This window comes from Thalassophryne amazonica, chromosome 3 (assembly GCF_902500255.1).
Source record: "Thalassophryne amazonica chromosome 3, fThaAma1.1, whole genome shotgun sequence".
NCBI lineage: Eukaryota > Metazoa > Chordata > Actinopteri > Batrachoidiformes > Batrachoididae > Thalassophryne > Thalassophryne amazonica.
In genome coordinates this window covers 115,460,773-115,488,694 of record NC_047105.1, presented here as the reverse complement: position 1 = coordinate 115,488,694, position 27,922 = coordinate 115,460,773, and the positions used below count along the sequence as shown (strand labels likewise).

General features: G+C 45.2%; 2 protein-coding genes across 4 annotated transcripts in view; both read left to right on the top strand.

Moving 5' to 3' along the window:
- Positions 1 to 27,922, top strand: part of LOC117507475 — a 203,474-nt gene that overhangs the window by 93,200 nt on the left and 82,352 nt on the right. The window lies entirely within an intron of this gene.
- Positions 1 to 27,922, top strand: part of LOC117507473 — a 153,431-nt gene that overhangs the window by 43,250 nt on the left and 82,259 nt on the right. For all 3 annotated transcript variants that reach the window (XM_034167350.1, XM_034167348.1, XM_034167349.1), the window contains exon 5: positions 14,612 to 14,839. In XM_034167350.1, the coding sequence (XP_034023241.1) occupies positions 14,612 to 14,839 (228 nt within the window). The remainder of the gene's footprint in view (positions 1 to 14,611; positions 14,840 to 27,922) is intronic.

Below are 27,922 nucleotides of genomic sequence, written 5' to 3'. Positions count from 1 at the left end.
TCAGTGCTGTAGTGTTTTGCAAGTTCATTCAAGTGTGATCACTCACAAAGTTCTCAGATTTAACACTGCATGCCTGGATCTTTTAGTAGCGTTGCATCTACACTGCAAAATCTTTGCTCAAGATCACCAACCATCCTATCCACACAAGGGAAAAGTAACTCTCTTTTCAGTGTGTATGAGTTGTTCAATTCAGTGTGTGAACCTGCAGTTGCCTCAAGCATAAAATCCTCCATTTTCCTCTGTTTGTACCTTGTCTTGGCACCTGGTTCAGGGATGGCGTGGGTGTGGCACAGGATTTTGGTTGTCTCATACAGCTCCAAGGCATAAAAGAATCTGTGCGTTTGCTCCTCACCATGTCATACACTGCTTGTTTGCAGATCAAAGCTTCTGCCGGGTCTAAAGTCACCTTCTGAAGGAGCTTGTGGAGTCCTTCAGTTACAGACAGAGGTGACTGAAACATCAGTAGTACATAGACTGCTGAGAACTCATAGAGCTTTGTTATGGGGGATCTAATGGCAGAAAGGCACTACAAAATGGTTGACAATGTCTCAAGAACCGCACTGGTTGATCGTAATTGACATTCCTACCCAGTGTTTGAAAGTTGCACAAGCTCAACTCTTGTCAGTCCAAGCCTCCATGAACATATGTTGATTCACTGGGGAGGTGCTGAAGAACAAATACACACACTCCAACAAGCTGAAAAGCTCCACAGTCTGTGGGATGGTCTTGCAAGTATGGCACAACACCAAGTTAAGTTCATGAGCATAACAATGAACATAGATAGCTTCAGGATGGAGCCTTCTCAAATGCGCTTGTACACCTCCAGTGGACCCACTCATGATAGCTGCACAATCATATGTTTATGCTACACACTTGAGCTCTGCAAGACCACTGTGTTGAATCTGCTGCTGCAACTTATTTGCAATGGACTGGGCATCAAATGATTTTATCTCTGCAAATGCTAGGAAACGTTCCTTCACTGCCCCCTCTGACACATACCTGACATAAACTGCTCTGATTTTTCATCCCTTGCCTCATCTGCCACAATGGTATAGATTTTGGACTTCATCACTTTAGATACAATGACACCAGTAACTTCCTGGGCAAAGCAGTCAATCATCTCATTATGGGATGTTGCTGACATATAATGAGCATTTGATGGGGGTTATGCTTTTGAAGAAAAGGATCACATTCCTTCAAAAGCCCCAAGCACGCAAGAAAATTTCCTTTGTTTGCACTGTCTACCTTCATTATGGCCAAGAAAAGGGAGCCCCTGTCTGTCTAACACAGCGACTGCAACAATTTGTCTGAGATACTCTCTTTTCTCTGCTGTCTCCCTCACATTTGTAGATGCTATCATCTGTGCAACATTTCCCTGTTTGCTCATTACCTGGTAGCTTTTCCATACAACAACACTCTCCGTATGTGTTTGTGCCATCTCATGTTTGCCAAAGATGACTAAAGCTTTCTTCCAGTTCTTACAACCACTACGGACCACATTATTCTGCTTGATGTTTTTGCCAAACACTCTACATGGGAAGCAGAAAGCTGTAGGGTCATTCCATGTCAATTCAGTGAATATTTGAGGGGCCTCATACACTTTGTCTCAGATTTTCTTGACATTTTAATCAAATATTCCCAGACTATTCAGAACAACAAATCTTAAGTTTGAGGCCTATAGACCAAGTAGTTTCTGAGATTTAGTGTGCATGGGGTCAGCCGTTTTTAGGCTAAAATTATGGCCGTTATTTCTGGAACCATGTTCAACGTAGAATATCTCAGCAAATAATGGACTTAGAGGCCTGAAATTTTCTATGGCAGTTGTCATGGACACCCAGACTTGGAGTATAGTCAAACAGCAGACATTGACACTAAACTGTGAAGTAACAGTGGAAACCTTGAGGAATCCCCCTTGCAGATCTATGTGCAAGCATTCTGGGGTGTGCCATGAATCATATGAATGCAGTGTGTGCACACAATTAAAATTAAATTGTCATTTCAGCACTAGAAATACATTCGCGAGTGCACAAATTAGCCATAATTGGATGCTTAAATTAACCAGGAACGAGTTTCATAAAGAAGTCCATATTTAGTGTTAGTTAGTTCCCTTAGTCCATTAGTTCCCTTCCAGCAGATCCCGAGCAGCCGGGAAAGCAGGTCGACTGGGTGACTGTGAGGAGGAAGCGTAGCCCTAAACAGAAGCCCCGTGTACACCGCCAACCCGTTCACATTTCTAACCGTTTTTCCCTACTCGACGATACACCCGCCAAGGATCAAGCTCTGGTTATTGGCGACTGACTCTGTTTTGAGAAATGTGAAGTTAGCGACACCAGCAACCATAGTCAGTTGTCTTCCGGGGGCTAGAGCAGGCGACATTGAAGGAAATTTGAAACTGCTGGCTAAGGCTAAGCGTAAATTTGGTAAGATTGTAATTCACGTCGGCAGTAATGACACCCGGTTACGCCAATCGGAGGTCACTAAAATTAACATTGAATCGGTGTGTAACTTTGCAAAAACAATGTCGGACTCTGTCGTTTTCTCTGGGCCCCTCCCCAATCGGACCGGGAGTGACATGTTTAGCCGCATGTTCTCCCTGAATTGCTGGCTGTCTGAGTGGTGTCCAAAAAATGAGGTGGGCTTCAAAGATAATTGGCAAAGTTTCTGGGGAAAACCTGGTCTTGTTAGGAGAGACGGCATCCATCCCACTTTGGATGGAGCAGCTCTCATTTCTAGAAATCTGGCCAATTTTCTTAAATCATCCAAACCGTGACTATCCAGGGTTGGGACCAGGAAGCAGAGTTGTAGTCTTACACACCTCTCTGCCGCTTCTCTCCCCCTGCCATCCCCTCATTACCCCATCCCCGTAGAGACGGTGCCTGCTCCCAGACCACCAACAACCAGTAAAAGTCTATTTAAGCATAAAAATTCAAAAAGAAAAAATAATATAGCACCTTCAACTGCACCACAGACTAAAACAGTTAAATGTGGTCTATTAAACATTAGGTCTCTCTCTTCTAAGTCCCTGTTAGTAAATGATATAATAATTGATCAACATATTGATTTATTCTGCCTTACAGAAACCTGGTTACAGCAGGAAGAATATGTTAGTTTAAATGAGTCAACACCCCCGAGTCACACTAACTGCCAGAATGCTCGTAGCATGGGCCGAGGCGGAGGATTAGCAGCAATCTTCCATTCCAGCTTATTAATTAATCAAAAACCCAGACAGAGCTTTAATTCATTTGAAAGCTTGACTCTTAGTCTTGTCCATCCAAATTGGAAGTCCCAAAAACCAGTTTTATTTGTTATTATCTATCGTCCACCTGATCGTTACTGTGAGTTTCTCTGTGAATTTTCAGACCTTTTGTCTGACTTAGTGCTTAGCTCAGATAAGATGATTATAGTGGGCGATTTTAACATCCACACAGATGCTGAGAATGACAGCCTCAACACTGCATTTAATCTATTATTAGACTCAATTGGCTTTGCTCAAAATGTAAATGAGTCCACCCACCACTTTAAAAATATCTTAGATCTTGTTCTGACTTATGGTATGGAAACTGAAGACTTAACAGTATTCCCTGAAAACTCTCTTCTGTCTGATCATTTCTTAATAACATTTACATTTACTCTGATGGACTACCCAGCAGTGGGGAATAAGTTTCATTACAGTAGAAGTCTTTCAGAAAGTGCTGTAACTAGGTTTAAGGATATGATTCCTTCTTTATGTTCTCTAATGCCATATACCAACACAGTGCAGAGTAGCTACCTAAACTCTGTAAGTGAGATAGAGTATCTCGTCAATAATTTTACATCCTCATTGAAGACAACTTTGGATGCTGTAGCTCCTCTGAAAAAGAGAGCTTTAAATCAGAAGTGCCTGACTCCGTGGTATAACTCACAAACTCGCAGCTTAAAGCAGATAACCCGTAAGTTGGAGAGGAAGTGGCGTCTCACTAATTTAGAAGATCTTCACTTAGCCTGGAAAAAGAGTCTGTTGCTCTATTAAAAAAGCCCTCCGTAAAGCTAGGACATCTTACTACTCATCACTAATTGAAGAAAATAATAACAACCCCAGGTTTCTTTTCAGCACTGCAGCCAGGCTGACAAAGAGTCAGAGCTCTATTGAGCCGAGTGTTCCTTTAACTTTAACTAGTAATGACTTCATGACTTTCTTTGCTAATAAAATTTTAACTATTAGAGAAAAAAATTACTCATAACCATCCCAAAGACGTATCGTTATCTTTGGCTGCTTTCAGTGATGCCGGTATTTGGTTAGACTCTTTCTCTCCGATTGTTCTGTCTGAGTTATTTTCATTAGTTACTTCCTCCAAACCATCAACATGTCTATTAGACCCCATTCCTACCAGGCTGCTCAAGGAAGCCCTACCATTAATTAATGCTTCGATCTTAAATATGATCAATCTATCTTTATTAGTTGGCTGTGTCCACAGGCTTTTAAGGTGGCAGTAATTAAACCATTACTTAAAAAGCCATCACTTGACCCAGCTATCTTAGCTAATTATAGGCCAATCTGCAACCTTCCTTTTCTCTCAAAAATTCTTGAAAGGGTAGTTGTAAAACAGCTAACTGATCATCCGCAGAGGAATGGTCTATTTGAAGAGTTTCAGCTTTATCTATCCATGAAGCCAGAGGACACACACCAATTAGCTAAACTGCAGGATTGTCTTACAGACATAAAGACATGGATGACCTCTAATTTCCTGCTTTTAAACTCAGATAAAACTGAAGTTATTGTACTTGGCCCCACAAATCTTAGAAACATGGTGTCTAACCAGATCCTTACTCTGGATGGCATTACCCTGACCTCTAGTAATACTGTGAGAAATCTTGGAGTCATTTTTGATCAGGATATGTCATTCAATGCGCATATTAAACAAATATGTAGGACTGCTTTTTTGCATTTGCGCAATATCTCTAAAATTAGAAAGGTCTTGTCTCAGAGTGATGCTGAAAAACTAATTCATGCATTTTTCCTCTAGGCTGGACTATTGTAATTCATTATTATCAGGTTGTCCTAAAAGTTCCCTGAAAAGCCTTCAGTTAATTCAAAATGCTGCAGCTAGACTGCTGGCAGGGACTAGAAGGAGATAGCATATCTCACCCATATTGGCCTCTCTTCATTGGCTTCCTGTTAATTCTAGAATAGAATTTAAAATTCTTCTTCTTACTTATAAGGTTTTGAATAATCAGGTCCCATCTTATCTTAGGGACCTCATAGTACCATATCACCCCAATAGAGCGCTTCGCTCTCAGACTGCAGGCTTACTTGTAGTTCCTAGGGTTTGTAAGAGTAGAATGGGAGGCAGAGCCTTCAGCTTTCAGGCTCCTCTCCTGTGGAACCAGCTCCCAATTCAGATCAGGGAGACAGACACCCTCTCTACTTTTAAGATTAGGCTTAAAACTTTCCTTTTTGCTAAAGCTTATAGTTAGGGCTGGATCAGGTGACCTTGAGCCATCCCTTAGTTATGCTGCTATAGACTTAGACTGCTGGGGGGTTCCCATGATGCACTGAGTGTTTCTTTCTCTTTTTGCTCTGTATGCACCACTCTGCATTTAATCATTAGTGATTGATCTCTGCTCCCCTCCACAGCATGTCTTTTTCCTGGTTCTCTCCCTCACCCCCAACCAGTCCCAGCAGAAGACTGCCCCTCCCTGAGCCTGGTTCTGCTGGAGGTTTCTTCCTGTTAAAAGGGAGTTTTTCCTTCCCACTGTTGCCAAGTGCTTGCTCACAGGGGGTCGTTTTGACCGTTGGGGTTTTTCCGTAATTATTGTATGGCCTTGCCTTACAATATAAGGCGCCTTGGGGCAACTGTTTGTTGTGATTTGGCGCTATATAAATAAAATTGATTTGATTTGATTTATAACACATAAAGTAGATATCAATACTTTCAAAATGGAATCAGTTTGAAGAGTTTTATTTACTGCCCACATGAGCCTTTCTTCTAATAAAATTCAACCACAAAATGTTTTTTTCAGATTTCAGAGGTTTCTCCCACAATAACTGTTTACCACAGATATGCCAAATTTACATATTTCATAGCCAGTATAGCTGGCATTAAGGAGCCAAGAAATGGAAAGGCTTCTTTGAGTCTAATGGTATGCTTCAGTGTCTCAAACATGGATGCTCGCAATAGTCAATGTAATATTTTCCATAGTTTGAGCATACATAAACTTCACAGTTTAGTGTCAGTGTCTGTTTGACTGTAGTCCAGGTCTGGGTATCCATGACAACTGTCATAGAAAATTTCAGGCCTCTAAGTCCATTATTTGCTGAGATATTCTACCCTTAACATGGCTCCAGAAATGACGGCCATAATTTTTGCCTAAAAAAACGGCAGACCCCATGCACACTAAATTGGCCATATCTCAGAAACTACTTGGCCTACAGGCCTCAAACGTCAGATTTGTTGTTCTGAATAGTCTGGGAATATTTGATTAAAATTTGAAGAAAATCTGAGACAAAGTGCATGAGGCCCTCGTTGAATTGACATGGAATGAACCTGTATTCTGGTTGACTGAATATTCTAACCACTTGTGCTTTTCAAAGCACCTGTGGTGAAATGCTTGCTCATGCATATCAAAACTATCTTGTGGGTAGTTCTTCAGCTTTACCTATCTGGGCCCTCTGTCTTTGTCACCTAAATTAAACCCTGTAATATTGTGAGTTGCTGCAGCTACTTCCTTTTCCTTCTTGATCTGTTTGCTCTCCTTCTCTCTCTATAATAATTTGATCATCCTCTGCCTCTTGATCCATCTGTGGATCCCCTTGCTCTCTCTGACTTGACCTTGCCTGTTGTTCTTTTTCTTCCTCAGCATCTTCTTCTGCCTGGCTCTTCAAGATACACTGAAACAAAATGAATTGAATTAATAACTGATCAATGTAGAGGCTATTGCCATGACTTTAGCTTACAACACAATAATTGCTCTCAAATATTTTTGAAGTTGAACAGATTACATTTTGAGCATATATATGACTAAAATGGTTGTAATTTCAAGCCCTGAAAGTTACTTAATTACTTGAATAAAAGTAATATTAAGCTATGCTTGAAAATATTTGGGTCAGGCTAATTTGGCTTATACGAGGTCTGTCAATAAAGTAACGGTCCTTTTTATTTTTTTCAAAAACTAGATGGATTTCATTCATATGTTTTTACGTCAGACAAGCTTGAACCCTCGTGCGCATGCGTGAGTTTTTCCACGCCTGTCGGTGACGTCATTCGCCTGTGAGCAAGCCTTGTGGAAGGAGTGGTCCCGCCCCCTCGTCGGATTTTCATTGTCTGGAAATGGCGGAATGACTTTTTTTCCATCAGAATTTTTTCAGAAGCTGTTAGAGACTGGCACCTGGAAACCATTTGAAAAATTTATCTGGCTTTTGGTGAAAATTTTACAGGCTTCACAGAGAATAAGGACTGTTACTACAGCTTTAAGGACGGCTTTAAGGACGCTCGGCGTGCCGCGCTTCGAGCTGCGACGACGAGGCAGAAAACGCCAGATCATTTCTAAGCTGATGGCTCTGTGGATATGAGACTGTCGTGTGCACTTTCTCTGGTTATTACAAGAGCTGGACATCAGCCATTTTCCGGCAGATTTCACTTTTAACAAGAGATTTTGTCATGGAAAGCTGCGCGGAGGCTTCGTGCGTAACGACCGATTAGCTGTTTGAGCAAGACAAAGAACACCTCCGTTGCGGCGTGTCATGGGACAAGTTGGGACATGCCTATCTCGGCTTTCAGTGCTTACCAGTCGAGTGAGTATAAGAGAAATTGTGGAGAGCTGGGCATGTCCCAACTTGTCCTCTGGCACTCCGAAACGGAGGTGTTCCTTTGTATCGCTTCATCAGCGAATCGTCGTGACGTGCGAAGCCTCCACGCGGCTTTCCATGACAAAATCTCTTGTTAAAAGTGAAATCTGCCAGAAAATGGCTCATGTCCAGCTCTTGTGATAACCAGAGAAATTGCACACGACGGTCCCGGCTCCACACAGCCATCCGTTTAGAAATGATGTGGTGGTCTCTGCCTCTCGATGGCGGCTCAGAGCGCGGCGCGCCGTGTGCCATTGTGGGCCATCCTTAAAGCTGTCGTAACACTCCTTATTCTCTGTGAAGCCCGTAAAATTTTCACCGAAAGCCAGATAAATTTTTCGAATGGTTTCCAGCTGCCTGTCTCTTAACAGTTTCTGAAAAAATTCTGATGGGAAAAAAAGCCCAAATCATTCCGCCATTTCTTCGCAATGAAACAATGACGAGAAGGGTGGCGCAGTGCTCACTCAAAGCCTGCCCACAGGCGAATGACGCAACCGACAGGCGTGGAAAAACTCACGCATGCGCATATGAAATCCATATAGTTTTTGAAAAAAATAAAAAGGTCCGTTACTTTTCTAACAGACCTCGTAAAACACAACAAAAACATATATATTGTGAAAGCACAGGTTGTCCTGAAAAAAGAGACAGAAAACTTGATTGTGGGATGCAGGGAGAGCTGTTAACAGCAATAATAAAACATTTATGCCAAGCGAGTGAACTGTCCAAAAAATGCCCCCGGACCCCAGAGGGTTAAAAGTGGCCCCGTGTATGTGTATGCACACGTGTGTGTGTGTGTGTGTGTGTGTGTGTGTGTGTGTGTGTGTGTGTGTGTGTGTATATATATGTATATATATATATATATATATATATATATAACTTCGATCATGGAGAAACTGGGGAGAGTTGACATTTTCCCTTTGGTATGCTTATGTATTTTGGGTCAAGGATGAAGGCTGCAAAAATGGAACATTTGATGTGACTAATATTTTTGGAGAAAGTACAGATATTACGTAACAGTTAACAATGGGCGTTGATCATTACATTCTGTACTCACACGCCATAACAAATCATTATACAAACTTTGCATAACCTATTACCATCCTTGAACAATGTCATTTACACAGTCTAGTGCAAGTACACACACACACACACACACACACACACACACACACACACACACACACACACACACACAGTGGGGTAAAAAAGTATTTAGTCAGTCCCTGATTGTGCAAGTTCTCCTACTTAGAAAGATGAGAGAGGTCTGTAATTTTCAACATAGGTACACTTCAAATATGAGAGACAAAAAGAGGGGGAAAAAATCCAGGAAATCACATTGTAGGATTTTTTTTTTTTTTTTTTTACAAATTTATTTGTAAATTGTGGTGGAAAATAACTATTTGGTCAATAACAAAAGTTCAACTCAATACTTTGTAACATAATCTTTGTTGGTAATGACAGAGGTCAAACGTTTCCTGTAAGTCTTCTCCAGGTTTGCACACACTGTAGCTGGTATTTTGGCCCATTCCATCCATCCATCCATCCATTTTCTTCCGTTTATCCTAGGTCGGGTCGCAGGGGCAGCAGCTCAAGCAAAGCCACCCAGACCTCCCGATCCACACACACCTCCCCCAGCTCCTCCGAGGGAACCCCGATGCGTTCCCAAGCCAGCTCAGAGACGGAGTCTCTCCTGCGTGACCTGGGTCTTCCCCGGGGCCTTCTCCCGATGGGACGTGCCCGGAACACCTCTCCAGCAAGGCGTCCAGGGGGCATCCGGAAAAGATGCCCGAGCCACCTCAGCTGGCTCCTTTGACGTGGAGGAGCAGTGGCTCGACTCCAAGCTCCTCCCGAGTTACAGAGCTCCTCACCCTATCTCTAAGGGAAGCACCCAGCCACCCTGCAGAGGAAACTCATCTCGGCCGCTTGTACTCGCGATCTTGTTCTTTCGGTCATGAACCAAATCTCATGACCATAGGTGAGGGTCGGAACGTAGCTTGATCGGTAAATTGAGAGCTTTGCCCCCCTGCTCAGCTCTCTCTTCACCACGACGGTCCGATACAGCAACCGCATCACTGTAGACGCTGCACCAATCGGTCTATCAATCTCATGCTCCATCCGTCCCTCACTCGTGAACAAGACCCCAAGATACTTAAATTCCTCCACCTGAGGCAAGGACACCCCACCGACCTGAAGAGGGCAAGGCACCTTTTTCCGGTCGAGAACCATGTCCTCGGATTTGGAGGTGCTGATCTTCATCCCGGACGCTTCACACTCGGCTGCAAACCGCCCCAGTGCACGCTGAAGGTCCTGGTTTGACGAAGCCAACAGGACCACATCATCCACAAACAGCAGAGATGAGATTCTGTGGTTCCCAAACCGGACCCCTCTACACCCTGGCTGCGCCTAGAAATTCTGTCCATAAAGGTAATGAACAGAACCGGTGACAAAGGGCAGCCCTGGCGGAGGCCAACATGCACTGGAAACAGGTTTGACTTACTACTGGCAATCCGAACCAAGCTCCTGCTGCGGTCGTACAGCCCTTAGCAAAGGACCCTGGACCCCGTACTCCCGGAGCACCCCCCACAGGGTGCCTTGAGGGACACGGTCAAACGCCTTCTCCAGATCCACAAAGCACATGTGGACTGGTTGGGCAACTCCCATGAACCCTCGAGCACCCGATGGAGAGTGTAGAGCTGCTCCAGTGTGCCGCGACCAGGACAAAAACCACACTGCTCCTCCTGAATCCGAGGTTCGACTATTGGTCGAATTCTCCTCTCCAGCACCCTGGAATAGACCTTACCGGGGAGTCTGAGGAGTGTGATCCCCCTGTAGTTGGAACACACCCTCCAGTCCCCCTTCTTAAACAGAGGGACCACCAACCCGGTCTGCCAGTCCAGGGGTAGACGTGTCAACCAGGACAGTCCACAACATCCAGAGGCTTAAGGTACTCAGGACGGACTTTGTCCGCCCCAGGAGCCTTGCCACCAAGGAGCTTTCTTACCACCTCTGTGACTTCGGCCTGGGTGATGGACGAGTCCCGCCTCTGAGTCCCCATTCTCTGCTTCCTCTTCGGAAGATGTGACGATGGGATTGATCAATTGATCCTCGAAGTATTCCTTCCACCGCCCAACAACATCCCCAGTCAGGGTCAACAGCTCCCCACCCGCACTATAGACAGTGTTGGCGGAGAGCTGCTTCCACCTCCTGAAGTGTCGGATGGTTTGCCAGAATTTCTTCGAGGCCGACCGATAATCCTCCTCCATGGCCTCTCCGAACTCCTCCCACATGCGAGTTTTTGCCTCTGCGACTGCACAGGCTGCAGCACACTTGGCCTGCCAGTACCTGTCAGCTGCCTCTGGGGTCCCACCTACCAACAAAGACAAGTAGGACTCCTTCTTCAGCTTGACGGCATCCCTTACTTCCGGCGTCCACCACCGGGTTCGGGGATTGCCACTGCAACAGGCACCAGAGACCTTGCGACCACAGCTGCAGGCGGCTGCATCGACAGTGGAGGTGGAGAATATGGTCCACTCGGACTCCATGTCTCCAACCTCCCCCGGGAACTGGGAGAAGCTCTCCCGGAGGTGGGAGTTGAAGACCCCGCTGACAGTGGGTTCCGCCAGTCGTTCCCAGCAGACCCTCACGATACGTTTGGGCTTGCCAGGTCTGACCGGCTTCCTGCCCTCCCAGCCGATCCAACTCACCACCAGGTGGTGATTGGTCGACAGCTCAGCCCATCTCTTTACCCAAGTGTCCGAGACATGTGGCCAAAGATCAAATGATACGACTACAAAGTTAATCATCAATCTCTGACTCAAGGTATCCTGGTGCCACGTGCACTTATGGACACCCCTGTGCTCGAACATGGTGTTCATGATGGACAAACTGTGACTAGCACAGAAGTCCAACAACTGAACACCACTCAGGTTCAGATCGGGGAGGCCGTGCTTCCCAATCACGCCCCTCCAGGTCTCACTGTCGCTGCCCACGTGGGTGTTGAAGTCCCCCAGGAGAACAATGGAGTCCCCGGTCGGAGCACTATCTAGTACCCCTCCCAGAGACTCCAAGAAGGTTGGGTACTCTGCACTGCTGCTTTGCCCATAGGCCGAAACAACAGTGAGAGACCTGTCCCCAACCCGAAGGCGTAGGGGACAGGTGTTGGACATGTGTTGGAGTTCACCGGGGTGAACTCCAACACATGGCGACTGAGCTGGGGAGCAATAAGCAATGCTACCCCAGCTTGCCACCTCTCCCCGTGAGCAACGCCAGAAAAGTGGAGCATCCAGCCCCTCTCCAGAAGTTGGGTACCAGAGCCCAAGCTGTTCGTGGAGGTGAGCCCGACTATCTCTAGTTGGTACCCCTCAACCTCCCGCACAAGCTCAGGCTCCTTCCCCCCCAGCGAGGTGATGTTCTACGTCCCAACAACCAGAGGCTGTGAGCGCGGACAGGGCCGCCGGACCACCTGCCCTCGACTGCCACCCAGTCCTCTCTGCACCCGACCCCCATGGCCCCCTCTGCAGGTGGTGATCCCACAGGAGGGTGGGCCCACATCGCACTTTTGGGCTGAGCTCAGCCGGGCCCCGTGGGCTAAGCCCCAACCCCAGGCTTGGCTCTAGGGTGGGGCCCCGGCTCCACCATACCGGGTGACGTCTCGGTCCTTGATTTCGTGTCGGTCATGGGAGCTTTTGAATTTTGGCCCATTCCTCCATGTAGATCTCCTCTAGAGAAGTGATGTTTTGGGACTGTCGCTGGGCAACATGGACATTCAACTCCCTCAACAAATTTTCTATGGGGTTGAGGTCTGGGGACTGGCTAGGCCACTCCAGGACCTTGTAATGCTTTTTACGGAGCCACTCTTTTGTTGCCCAAGCGGTGTATTTGGGATCATTGTCATGCTGGAAAACCCAGCCATGTTGCATCTTCAATGCTCTCACTGATGGAAGGAGGTTTTCGCTTAAAATCTCATGATACATGGCCACATTCATTCTTCCTTTAACACGGATCAGTTGTCCTGACCCCTTTGCAGAAAAACAGCCCCAAAGCATGATGTTTCCACCCCCATGCTTCACAGTAGCTATGGTGTTCTTGGGATGCAACTCAGCATTCTTCTTCCTCCAAACACGACGAGTTGAGTTTTTACCAAAATGTTCTATTTTGGTTTCATCAGACCACATGATATTCTCCCAATCCTCTTCTGGATCATCCATATGCTCTCTGGCAAACTTCAGATGGGCCTGGACATGTACTGGCTTAAGCAGGGGGACACACCTGGCACTGCTGGATTTGAGTCCCTCTGTGCGTAGTGTGTAGCCTTTGTTACTTTGTTCCCAGCTGTCTGCAGGTCATTCATCAGGTCCTTCCATGTTGTTCTGGGATGTTTGTTCACCGTTCTCATGATTATTTTGACCCCACGGGATGACATCTTGTGTGGAGCCCCAGATTGAGGGAGATTATCAGTGGTCTTCTATGTCTTCTATTTTCTTACAATTGCTCCCACAGTTGATTTATTCACACCAGCCTGCTTGCCTATTGTAGATTCACTCTTCCCAGCCTGGTGCACATCTACAGTTTTCTTCCTGGTGTCCTTCGACAGCTCTTTGGTGTTGGCCATGGTTGAGTTTGGAGTCTGACTGTTTGAGGCTGTGGATAGGTGTCTTTTATACAGATAATGAGTTCCAACAGATGCCATTAATACAGGTAACAGGTGGAGGACAGAAGAGATTATTAAAGAAGAAGTTACAGGTCTGTGAGAGCCTGAAATCTTGCTTGTTTGTGGGTGACCAAATACTTATTTTCCACCATAATTTACAAATAAATTCTTTAAAAATCCTACAATGTGATTTCCTGGATTTGTTTTTTGTTTTTTTTTGTCTCTCATAGTTGAAGTGTACCTATGATGAAAATGACAGACCTCGCTCATCTTTCTAAGTAGGAGTCCTTGCACAATCAGGGACTGACTAAATACTTTTACCCCACTGTGTGTGTATGTGAATATATATATATATATATATATATATATATATATATATATAATATATATATGCAAATACTTACTTTACATATATGAAAACAAAAATCAGTTCTTTGAGTTACGCCTGCTATTTGGCAATGAAATGAGGCTGAAATACATTTGTAGAGCTTGCATTCTGCGCTACATGCTCATTATGTGTTTGAGTCAAAATTAACTTACACACACAGCAAAAAGGACTACTTGCAGACATACAGTACTTTGCAAAATTAGAGGTAAGGTAGAATTTTTATAAAAATCTGTTGTGACTTGGGGAGTGGGGAGCGCTGGAGCCTTTCCCAGCAGTCATAGCGCGTGAGACAGGTTACAACCCACCAGTCTGTCGCAGAGCTCATTGCTCAGCAGAATTGTGAATTTGGAATGTCAGTAACTTCACCCTTCCTACTCCAGCAAAATTTATGTTTTATTAAAGATTCCAATAATTGTCATTACAACTTTATATTCATTCATTTTTTTGTACAAGCCATCTTAAAAGAGACACTCGTGTTATTCAGTCTGTATTTTAGATATCATTTGATTCCACTTTTACTTGGGTGTTGGGAAAATAGTTATTTTAATCAGTGTAGTATAGGTTCAGAACACAAACACATCACAGGCAAAACAGCTAAACATTGTAATTATATGAGGCAAACTGAAACTACTGACAGTAAACCACTTCTACCAGTGAAAATCACTGAAGTTATCTTGCATCGAGTTCATGTGTGAACAGAGATGTACTTTCCCAGATTGTACCATTTCCAGTATTTTCTTATTCACAGTTACAGATGCAAGGTGGATGAATTTCTCCACATTAACTCAGGAGGATCCCACTCAGGTGCAGCAGAAGAAGAAGTATATTTCCAGGCTGGGTAATGGGGAGCCCGGCATCTTGCCTTGGAAAGAGGAATGCAATGACACCTGGACAGGTTGTGTGGAGCAAAATGTTACCAACAGCCAAACTCAGGTTGTGACAGCTGGAGAGGAGACGGAAGCTCAGTTGCCATCAGGTATTTACACAGTATACTTCCAAGAAATCACCTCTACAGCTTTTCTGTGCTGACTTATTAAAACAAAAATGAGTGACCACATCTAACTGTGGAAACAGCTCAGCAGTTAATTGTTCAATTACTTTTGGTCCTACATGGTACTTCATCAAAGGGTCCATCACTCCCAGCCCCCTCTGTCTCTACCCGCACCACTGTCATCCTCTCCACTGTGATGGCGTATGCTGACACATGCACGTGCACCGAATCCACTGAGCGGACACACTGACATTTAGACATTTGATTTTAGGACTGGGAAATTAACCACTTCCTTCCCTTCCCTGGGGTCAAAAGGCCATGCATGGATCATTTACATGGGTGTCAGGAAAGGATGATTGATGGGTAGAACAGTGCACATTCGTGGCAACCCTTCCTTCTGATACCAAAGCCCAAGAGACATTTTTTCTTCACAACTATCTCAGTGAGTGCAGTCTAACACTGTGTAAGTAAATAAGAGTTGGGCACTGGACAGTGAAATCGTGGAGAAAGTAGATAGGACCTGAGAGACCAAGTGGAACCTGGATACATCATACTGATGGTAATATCGAATATCGGCTGCAACAACAAATCGATAAAATCGATAAAATTGATAAAATTCGATGACAACAGTCGTTGGCAACACATTGCATCATCGATGCGTTGTGTCAAGCGATTATGACGTCAGAAGCTGCTGGCCGCTTCTGACGCCAGTAGCGACCAGTGCACAAAGCAGATCAGACGCTGTTTCATAGAACTACACAGTTAGAATATGGCAGATGCAAGTAGACAAAAGAAAGTTAAGACTTCAAAAGTGTGGGAGCACTTTATGTTAAACAATGCAAATTATGTTTAACAATGCTTGTTAACTGCAACATTTGCAAGTCAGACCTCGCATGGCACGGGAGTACAACGATAATGATGCAGCATCTCAAACGAAAGCATATCGGAGTCATCAACGAGGAAGGGGAGAGCTCAGTGTCTGGGTAAGTTAACAAATGTTTGTTTATTTTTGTGTAAGCAGTCGTAACGTCTCAGTATGACAAGTCAGGCAGTGATATGAAGCCTGACGGTTGGATCTAGTCAGGCTCAGGCTGTCTGCCCGTCTCCCAGAGCAGTGAGGTGAGGGGCAGAGAGTGAGAGAAAAAGAAAAAGAACAGTAACAGCACCGACAGTTTTTTTTTTTTTTTTAATGTTGTCAAAGTCCTACCATCAACATTAACGCTTGTCTGATTGTCTGGGACAAGTGTAAAATCGGACAAGTAATAGCTCTAAATCATTGTCCGACCGGACAAGTGGCTTTATTTATTTATTTATTTATTTATTTATTGGTTTAAAACGTTCAAATTCTTCTCGCACCTCACGAGAAAGCGTCTTCGGTTTTTCCTGCCACACTCCACGCAGCGGACAATCGGAAAACATTATAACACAAGGTTCTCCCCAGACAATGGAACAACGACGCTGCGCCACAGTGTTCTGACAGCGCCGTCACAGGTAGTTTGGTAGTGCTATCAGGTAGTTTTTCTAAAATCCAGCCAGGCTGTGTAGAACTGGCCGCTCCCCCTCCCCCGCAGACAAAGACCCGAGCAGCGCTGCAGCGGAAAAAAACTTCGTCAAAGTCTTCACATAAAATGAGCTGCTTCTGCTTGTATAGCTCCAGAAATTCATTTATAGGCTTTATTTTACAGTTGAAAGCCTTCATGTTTCCAAAGTTTGCTCAAATACGGTATGAGAGTGAAGAGTCTCTCATTCCCTCACACACAGACAGACAGACAGACAGATAGAGAGACAGACAGAGATGTGGGATGAGTCATGTGTGTCATTGTGAAATGACCACATAGTTTACAAGTTATACAGAGAATGTTGCACATATAATGAGTCAGGCTACAGTTTTTGATTTAGGTTTTATGGTGAACTGGTTATGCTAATTGCTCATTTGCAGCAATAAAAATACCTCTTTTTTCACCATATATTTTATAACATATGTTTCAATGTTGTTTTATGGCAACTCAGTCCTTTGATAAAGCAATGCCATTTGAAATAATTATTTTTGTTCTTTATTATAAACTGTTTTATTCTTTATTATTTTATATTTCAACAGCCAAGGGACATTTGACAATTTGTTGATTTTCAAGTATTTTAAGTTTTCAAATAATGTTCTGTTGTTAAATAAAGTGATGGAAGGAGAGAAAAATTGTTTCCCTGGCACATTTTTAAAAAATTCCCTGCTAATCCGATTAATCGATTAATCGTGTCGAAACCCCATCAGATTAATCGATTACCCAAATAATCGTTTGTTGCAGCCCTACACCCAGCCCAGTGATGAGCACCAGGGCAGCCATAATGCTCCAGATAGTCACAATAGCTGCTCAGAGGAGACATACAGTGAGTCCGGTAGCTCCACCTGTCTCAGTGAAGACCTTGACACCAGCTCAGGGGAAGAAGATGGTTTCTGTACTGATCCAGATGAAGGCCTTGAACAGAGTGCACACAACAGAATTGGTAGACAGCATGTAACAAGGATTGAGACAATATGGCACAATGATGACTACTTGGAGCCAGAGGCATCAGAAATAGGGTGTGATGATGATGATGATGATAATCATGATGATGGGTGGTCACAATGCCCGAGACACCATCAGTTGGAAGATTTTACTAGTAAAATCCCTGGTGCTGGTGTGGACCTCAGGCCAGACACCACACCCCTGCAGGCATTCCACTTAATTTTCTCCCAGGATCTGGTGAAAACACTGAGAACAGAGACCAACACATATGCTCAATGGGTATGTGAGAAAGGGGGAAAACCAGACAGTAACTGGTCCCGTGTGAATGATGATGAAATGAGAGCTTACTTGGAGCTCCTCATACTAATGGGAGTGAACCAGAAGAATTCATTTCCAGAGTACTGGAGCAGAAACAGATACCTCAGGAACGACTTTGTGGCAAGCACAGTGTCAAGAAATCGCTTCCAAAAGATAAGCCAGTATTTCCACTGCAATAACCCAAAGAAAGACCCTGCCAATATTAGCAGCCCAATAATAAGGGCAGCTACAAAGAGGAAGCACCCAGTGTATAAAGTAAGGCCTGTACTGGATGCAGTACTGGAGCGCTCCAGAGAATGTTATAATTTGCACAGAGAGGTGGCTATTGATGATGCAGTGTGGCATCATCATCATCTTCTTTGGCAGTCCGGTCTCAGGAGACCATCTGTGTGCCCCTAGGAGTGATGCTTCTGTTATGACTCCTGATTTGGCTTAGAAGTCTACTCCTTGATTTGCATGCCCTGTTGCATACAGTACATATGTGGTGTATGAATGGGGGTGCATTTGTTGCTGCATTCTTCCTGTTTCTCCACTTCTCTGTTACAAGTTCTCCCCTTTTTTGTCTGCCTCTATGGCACCCTTATACACTGTCCGGCACCAGGCAGCTCTGTCCTCAGCCTGCGCTTCCCAGGTGTCTAAAGAGATACTGCATGCTTTCAGATCTCTCTTACAGGTGTCCTTGAAGCGTAATGCAGGACAACCAACTTGTCTGGACCCACTGACCAGCTGGCCATACAGCACATCCTTAGGAATCCTTCCTTCCTCCATACGTCTAACATGTCCTAGCCAGTGAAGGCGACGCTGGCTGAGGCTGGAGTAGATGCTCTGTATCTTAGCCCGTTGCAGTATGTCACTGTTGGGTACTTTGTCCCTCCAAGTAATCCCTAGGATGCGCCGAAGGCATCGCATATGGAAGGCATTTAGTCGCCTTTCCTGTCGCACATATGTGTTCCATGTCTCACTTCCATACAGTAAGACACTCAGTACACAGGCCTGGTATACTTGTACTTTTGTGTGCAGTAACAGAGCCCTGTTTTCCCATACCCTCTGGGTTAGTCTGGCCATCGTAGTATTAGCCTTACCGAGCCGCTTGTCCAGTTCAGTGTCTAGTGACAAAGTGCTGGTAACGAAAGGAATCCAGGTAGGTAAAGTTGTCCACTGTTTTTAAGGCCACGTTATCCATGGTAATAGTAGGGGATGTGCTTACCCCTTGTGCACAAACGTAAGTTTTTTTCCCAGGCTACAATAAGTCCAAATTTCTGACAAGCAGTGCCAAAACAATTGCGTAGTCTCTGAAGAGCAGCCACTGTGTTGGCTACAAGTGCAGCATCGTCTGCAAAAAGCATTTCTCGTATGAGAACTGTCCTCACATTAGTCTTGGCACGAAGTCGTGCAAGGTTAAACAGTTTCCCGTCAGATCTTGTATGTAGATAAACACCATCGGTGGATGTGCTGAAGGTGTGCGACAGAAGTATGGAGAAGAATATTCCAAAAAGTGTAGGTGCTAGCACGCAATCTTGCTTTACCCCGCTATTGATGGAAAATGAATCTGAGCAGGTTCCATCATACAAGATTGTTCCTTTCATGTTGGTGTGGAATGAAACCACCATACTACAAAGTTTTGGTGGGCAGCCAATCTTCTTTAGAAGCTCAAATAGGCCCTTCCTACTGACTAGATCAAACGCTTTGGTCAGGTCTATAAACAGCATGTACAAGGGTTGACCTTGTTCTCTGCTCTTTTCTTGCAATTGTCGTAGGGAAAAAACCATCTGTCGTAGACCTTCCTGCCCTAAAACCGCACTGGGATTCTGGATACACACGATCGGCCAAGATTTTTAGTCTGTTTAAAAGGATCCGAGCAAACACCTTGCCCACTATGTTCAGTAGTGAAATGCCCCTATAGTTGTTACAATCCGCGCGGTCTCCCTTGTTTTTGTAAAGCGTCACTATGGTGGCATCCCGCATGTCTTGAGGGACAGCCCCCTCCTCCCAACAGAGACAGAGTAATTCATACAGTGGCTGAAGTAGGGCTGGTTTCCCATGCTTGATGGCTTCAGGTGGTATGTTGTCACTACCTGGTGCTTTCTCGCATGGGAGGGAATCGATGGCTTTACTGAGTTCTTCAATAGATGGCAATTCGTCTAGTTCCTCTGTAACAGGGAGATCATCCATATTGTTGAGAACGTCATCTGAGACTGACGTCTCCTGTGAGTAAAGTTGCGAGTAGTGTTCTACCAATCTAGCCATTTGTTGCTTACGCTCAGTGATCATCTCCCCTGACAAGGATTTCAGAGGGGCAGACTTTTTCACAGTTGGTCTTAGAGCCTTCTTGATGCCACTATACATCCCTCGATGTATACATCCCTCGATGCTTCGCTGAATCCCTTCACATAGTTGCCGCCAGAAGTCGTTAGCACACTCTCTGGCAGTATGTTGCGCGGTATTGCGAGCGCTCCTAAGTGCTGTGAGTGTCTGACTACTGGGGCAGGCCTTGTAAGCTAAGAAGGCTCTGCGTTTGGCCTCAATTACAGGCTCCATTGTGGAAATATGAGCACTGAACCAGTCCTGACCGGGCCAGCCTTTCTTGCCAAACGTGGTAAGTGCTGTACTGTGGATGACGTCTTGCATGGCCTTCCACTTTGTTGTTGCATCGGGGGCATGATGTGGTTTTTGATGGGAAGTGTGATCTAGCCTAGACACATACTCAGTGACTTTATCCGGGATTGACGTGTGCGACATTTATACAAAGTCGACCTTTTGGTTTGGAGCGATGTTGAGTTCGAGGTCTTAGGCGTACTTTAGTACTCACAAGGGCATGGTCGGTATCACCGTCCGCACTGTGGTAGCTTCTGATGAGAAGGACACTGTTTAGAGCAGTCCGTTTCGTGATTACAAGATCAAGCTGGTGCCAGCAGTGAGACCTTGGGTGTTCCCATGGCACTCTATGCCATGGTTTGCACTCAAAGAAGGAGTTGGTGATGCAGAGGTTGTGGTAAGTGCACAATTCCAACAACCTCTGTCCATTTCCATTCATCCTTCCTATACCATGGTGGCCAAGGCAGGTAGGCCAGGACTCATGGTCTGTGCCAACTCTGGCATTAAAGTCCCCTAGTAAGAACAGTGGCTCATCCTTTTGACAACTCGCAATCAGATCATTCAGGTGCTCATAAAACTGGTCCTTAGTGTCTTCAGAGGCATTCAGAGTTGGAGCATAGATGCTGAAGATATTGACAGGTCCAGTAGTAGTGCTGAGTCGCATGGAGAGGAGATGTTCTGTTCCTCCAGTGGGAGGTTCTACAGCATCTAGTAGAGTGTTTCTAACAGCAAAGCCAACTTCATGTTGGCGGGGCTCGTCGGGACCTCTACCCTTCCAAAAGAAGGTGTTGTTCACCTCTCTCATGAAGCCACTTGACACCAGTCTAGTTTCTTAGAGGGCTGCTATGCTGATATCTAGTCTAGCCAATTATCTGTCAATGATAGCAGTCTTCCTCATGTTTTCCACCTCTTGTAGGTTTTCAGAGAAACCTGTGCACATTGTGCGCACATTCCAAGTAGCAATACGCAAAACGGGGCTCTTCCCCTGAAAATTTCTGTGACTGTTACTAGTGTTAGGTGCTAGGTTCGGTCCGCTTTTCATGTTTGTCAAACACTAAGCTCCAGGCACCCTCTGGAGCAACAGACGATGGCGGACTGACACCTTATTGGCTCAGGGCTGCCCAGCTTAAGGCAGGCGGTAGTCGGACAATAGGACTTCGAAGGTCCTTCCCACCATCAAGGTTGCCCCATTGCGTCCGTCCTGTACACCAGTTTAGGAAGGGCTTATAACCTGTAACTGACAACTTCCAGTTTGTGTCCACACTTTACAGTGGGGCTGGAGTATCCTCTCCAGGGCGCGAAGCCTGGGCCAGAATATGGAGATCCTGAGTGGCCCCGCGAAGCCTGGGCCAGAATATGGAGATCCTGAGTGGCCCAATCATCAGGATCCCCCTCTCGGCCCTGCTGACGAGCTCCAAACGACATGACGTTTGGCGTCAGCTTGGCTGCAGGAGATGCCGAAACGGTGTTAGTTATAACACTGAACCACCTGCGGGTCTCCACTCCGGATTTGGAGGTTTACTCCTTTGACTTGTAAAGTCCTCTCCGCCTGTGTGGACAACAGCAGTTAAAAAAAAAAAAATATGAGCCCTCGTGGTGGTGAGACTATTTCACCCATAGCTGGGGGTTTGGAGTCAGGGTTGTCCTTCTCCTAGATGGACAGCCTTCCAGGGGCTAATGAGCTCCATCTACCCGGACTTGAAATCATGGTTACCTTCCCCTAGACGGACTGCCATCAAAGGCTAACGAGCTCCGTTTACCCGTGCTATTTACCCATAGCTGGGGATCTGGTTCATGGGCATCAGGGCGTGTCCACACACTGGTGGGCCATGCATGCCACATGTCTGGGTGCCAGACCTCCTCCGTGCTCCCTGCAGTTCAGCCTGGGGCCTTACGGTGCCCAGTTACCATCTGTAGCCACGAGGAGGCACTGCATAGGACTTGCTGTGGAGAGACTATGTATTGGCAAGAGAGACTTACGCACTCGGCTCTCTTTTTGCGGAGAGGGCTGACAGTGAGAGATGGCAAGCACACTAACGCTACACCTACACACTAGTCGCATCACACAGCCATTTACAAGACACAGAGAGGTGGCTATTGATGAGGCAGTGTGGCATACAAAGGATGATTTGGAGGGATTCCATCAGTCTTTCTGAAGGGAAAAACCACGTCAGGGGGTTCAAGGTGTATGTATTTGCCAATGCACAGTCCAGCTATGTTACCAATCTCAGGTTTATGATAAGTACAGGGAAACATGAGTTAGACATGAGACATACCAGCAGAACCAGAGCCATATGTATTCAGCTGGTTAGTCCCATTAGGGGCTTCTACCACATTCTGTACACTGACTCTTGTTACACCAGTTACGAGATGGTGACCCACTTCCTAACTCACCACAGCACCTATGTGGTTGGTAGTGTGCAGCAGGACAGGCAATGCTTTCCCAATGCCCTCAGAACTAGGCATAGGGACTTCCAAGTGGTAGTGGGTGAACAGTTCAGCACATATTACTGTTTACATGGTTCAGTATGAGTTTGGTACTGGAGCTTTAATCTGAGCAGTACAGAGTTGCCATCAGACACTTTAGCACTGTGAGACAAAGTGTAAATGTAAACATTTTCATTAAATTTTTCTGAATTTATTACATGTCTTGTTGTTCGTGTTGAGATTAAATTACTGTACAGCATGTTAAGTATTTTGGGTTTTTTTGTGTGTGTTTATGTCATGTGATGTGTAGAGCCAGACTCCAGGCTCTCTTCAATATTTTGTCCATTTTAAGTTTGTTTTATTTTTGTTCAAATGACAACATTTCATAAAACCTCACTGTGTACAGATTTGAAATAATTGTTCGCAGTGTCACTATTCAGCAGCCATTTCATCTATGAAATTTTACACTAATTAATATAAAACGTCAATTTATTAGTTTGTGGTGTTATCTGTCTAAAGTCCAATGCACACTGATTTCTATCCAGGGACAGCGATTCAACACAAATGCGTATCAGTACACTTTCACTTTCAGGTTAATTTTTCAGAAGAAAAACGAATATTAACCAATTCCATTTATGGTCCAAAAGTTTCTGATTGGAACAGTGCGCTCACTACTTTAACTGCCTGGTTTGCCATTTCCGCATTTCACATCAGAAACACACAGCAGACTCAGGGGTGTGGCCATGCCTCTTGCAATGAGGGTCTGGCCACACCTCCTGCACAGTGCGTGGAACTAGAGTGAGAGACAGTCCGTGGAAATGAAACAAAATGTCATTGACTTATGGAAACAAATAAGCACATCTATCATACTGTGCTGTCATACCTTGCATTCTGCCTGCAGTTCTATGAACTGAACCATCACGTGCGTGCCATATGGTTCAGTACAAATGCATGTATTGTGACACCTATAACATATACAAATATACGAGGTCTATTAGAAAAGTATCCGACATTATTTTTTTCAAAAACCATATGGATTTGAATCACGTGTGATTGCGTCAGCCAAGCTTGAACCTTCGTGCGCATGCGTGAGGTTTTTCACGCCTGTCGGTTGCGTCATTCGCCTGTGAGCAGGCTTTGAGTGAGGAGTGATCCACCCCTCTCGTCGTTTTTTTCATTGTTTAGGAATGGCTCAGAGACTGCTGCTTTGCTTGATCAAAATTTTTTCAGAAACTGTGAGGGACATCAAAGTGGACACTATTCGAGAAATTCAGATGGTTTTTGGTGAAAATGTTACGGGCTTGGTAGAGAATAAGGAGTGTTACTGTCACTTTAAGGACGGCCCCCAGCGGCTGTGGGGCGCGCCGCGCTCCGAAACCGCCATCGACAGGCTGAACGACCACTTCATTTCTAAATGGATGGCTGTCTGGATCCGTGACCATCGTGTGCCATTTCTCTGGTTATCACAAGAGCTGGACATCAACCATTTTCCGGCAGATTTCACTTTTAACAAGAGATTTTGTCATGGAAAGCCGAGCGGAGGCTTCGCGCGTCACGATGGATTCGCTACTGGAGCGAGACAAAACCACCTCCGTTTTGGTCTTACAGGACGGCTTTGAGATGGTGTTCAGACAGCTGTCGGTGGTTTTTTCCATCGAGTGATTATCCGAGAAATTGTGGATGTGTCTGGACATGCCAGAACACGTCCCGTGAGGCTTCATCACGGCGTTGCTTTGCGCCATGCGGGACCGCCGCGACGCGCAGAATTCCTCCGCACGTCTGTCTCAGTGTGCCGAAAAAGTGCTGATGTCCAGGTCTTTTCACAATTCTTGTGCTAGCCAGATGACATCCCGGATAAAACACAGCGTCCAGTTTGGAAATGAACGGCACATTCCACTGTTACAGGAGTTTTTGTCATGGAAAGAGGAGCGGAGGCTTCGTGCGTCGCGGCGGTGCCGCATGGCGCAAGGCAACGCTGTGATGAAGCCTCACGGGACATGTTGTGGCATGTCCAGGCACATCTACAATTTCTCGGATAATCACTCGATGGAAAAACCACCGACAGCTGTCTGAACGCCATCTCAAAGCCGTCCTGTGAGACCAAAACGGAGGTGGTTTTGTCTCGCTCCAGTAGCGAATCCATCGTGACGCGCGAAGCCTCCGCTCGGCTTTCCATGACAAAATCTCTTGTTAAAAGTGAAATCTGCCAGAAAATGGTTGATGTCCAGCTCTTGTGATAACCAGAGAAATGGCACACGATGGTCACGGATCCAGACAGCCATCCGTTTAGAAATGAAGTGGTCGTTCAGCCTGTCGATGGCGGCTTCGGAGCGCGGCGCGCCCCACAGCTGCTGGGGGCCGTCCTTAAAGTGACAGTAACACTCCTTATTCTCTACCAAGCCCGTAACATTTTCACCGAAAGCCAGATAAATTTTTCTAATGGTTTCCAGCTGCCAGTCTCTAACAGTTTCTGAAAAAATTCTGATGGAAAAAAAGCCCAAATCATTCCGCCATTTCCTGGCAATGAAACAACGACGAGGGGGCTGGACCACTCCTCACTCAAAGCCTGCTCACAGGCGAATGACGCAACCGACAGGCTGAAAAAAATCACGCATGCACACGAAGGTTCAAGCTTGTCTGACGCAATCACACGTGATTCAAATCCATATGGTTTTTGAAAAAAATAATAAGGTCGGATACTTTTCTAATAGACCTCGTATATATTATGAGAGCCAAGTGGCCTCTGTGTGTGTGTTTGCGTGTGTGCATGTGTATGGCTTCGAGCACAGAGAAACTGGGGAAAGCTGACATTTGCTGTTTGGTATGCTTATGTATTTTGGGTCAAGGATGAATGCGGTGAACAACAGTGAACAATAGACATTGTACTTCAGTGCACAATGGGAGTTTGTGGTTTTGCGGTTTTAAATGTTATTGTGATTCATGTTAGTTTAACAGTCTTGTTAGTGTTATTGATTTATTGTGTTTTTGTAAAGGGCAGCACGGTGGCTTAGTGGTTATCACTGTTGCCTCACAGCTGGAAGGTCATGTGTTCTGTTCCCACCTGTGGCCTTTCTGTGTGGAGTTTGCATGTTCTCCCCGTGTTTACATGGGTTTCCTGCGGGTGCTCCGGTTTCCTCCTACATCCCAGAGACATGCGGGTTAGGTGGATTGTAATCTTTAAATTGTCCATAGGTGTGCATGGGGGTGTGAATGTGTTTGTTTGTCTGTCTGTGGCCCTGCGACAGGCATCCTGTCCTGGGTGTACCCCGCCTCGTGCTCTATGATTGCTGGGATAGGCTTCAGCCCCCCGCAACCCTTAATTGGACTAAGTGGTTGAAGATGAGTGAGTGAGTGTATTTTTGTAATTCAATTGGTTTAGTCAGTTTAATTAAGTGTCATGTTGCCCTTACCACGAGTGAAAAGGATAATGCATTTGATGTCTTCCACCACTATTTCTGTTTGTGTGTGTGTGTGTGTGTGTGTGTGTGTGTGTGTGTGTGTGTGTGTGTGTGTGTGTGTGTGTGTGTGTGTGTGTGTGCATGCAATTTCAACCATGGACAAACTGGGACATGGACATTTGCCGTTTGGTATGCTTATGTATTTTGAGTCAAGGATGAACGCCGCCAAAATGGAATGTTGATGGGATGAATATTTTTAGAGAAACTACAGATATTGTCAAACAACACCTAAAAATGGATGTTGATATTTACCTTCTGGACTCAAACTCCAGTCCAGCAGGGGGTGGTAAATCATCTATATATTAAAAGCGTGCTTGTGGGATAAGGGAGGTGATGGTCTAGTGGTTAAGCATTGGGCTTGAGACCAGAGGAGCCTCGATTCAAATCCCAGCTTGACCAGAAAAACACTAAGGGCCCTTGAGCAAGATCCTTAATCCCCTAGTTGCTCCCGGTGTGTAGTGAGTACCTTGTATGGCAGCACCCTCACATTGTGGTGAATGTGAGGCATTAGTGTGTAAAGCGCTTTGAGTATCTGATGCAGATGGAAAAGCACTATATAAATGCAGTCCATTTTTAGAGCTGGGGAACGATAAAAAAATGTAATTGCGATTAATCGCATTATTTCCATGATTAATCGCAATTAATTGCATTGTTATATGCAAAATCCAAAAATGAATTAAAAAGTAGTGTATAGCACAATTTTATTATAAATGTTCTGCCATATGAACAAAAGTGCCATAATGTGTGTGTGTGAAAAAAAAAAAAAATCAGAAAATCACATTGTATGATTTTTTTTAAAATAATTAATTTGCATTTTATTGCATGAAATAAGTATTTGATTGATCCCTTACCAACCAGCAAGAATCCTGGCTCTCGCAGACCTGTTAGTTCTTATTTAAGAAGCCCTCCTGTTCGGCACTCTTTACCTGTATTAATTACACCTGTTTGAACTCGTTACCTGTATAAAAGGCACATGTTCACACACTCAATCAATCACACTCCAACCTGTCCACCATAGCCAAGACCAAAGAGCTGTCTAAGGACACCAGGGACAAAACTGTAGACCTGCACAAGGCTGGGATGGGCTACAGGGCAATAGGCAAGCAGCTTGGTGAGAAGGCAACAAGTGTTGGTGCAATTATTAGAAAATGGAAGAAACACAAGATGACTGTCACTCTTCCTCAGTCTGGGGCTCCATGCAAGATGTGGCCTCGTGGGGTAAGGATGATTCTGAGAAAGCTCAGAACTACACGGGAGGACCTGGTCAGTGGCCTGAAGAGAGCTGGGACCACAGTCGCAAAGAGTTTTTTGGAATCAGCTCCACTCAGCATGTTTGGAGGATGAGAACAACCCCAAGAACACTGTTCCAACCATGAAGCATGGGGGTGGAAACATCATTTTTCGGGGTGCTTTTCTGCAAAGGGGACAGGACGACTGCACCGTTTTGAAGGGAGAATGGATGGGATCATTGGCAATCTCCTTCCCTCAGTCAGAGCATTGAAGATGGGTCGTGGCTGGGTTTTCCAGCATGACAGTGACCCGAAACACACAGCCAGGGCAACTAAGGAGGGGCTCCGTAAGAAGCATTTCAAGGTCCTGGAGTGGCCTAACGAGTCTCCAGACCTGAACTCTATAGAAAATCTTTGGAAGGAGCTGAAACTCAAAACCTGAAAGATCTGGAGAAGATCTGTATGGAGGAGTGGACCAAAATCCCCAAACTTGGTCAAGAACTACAGGAAACATCTGACCTCTGTAACTGCAAACAAAGG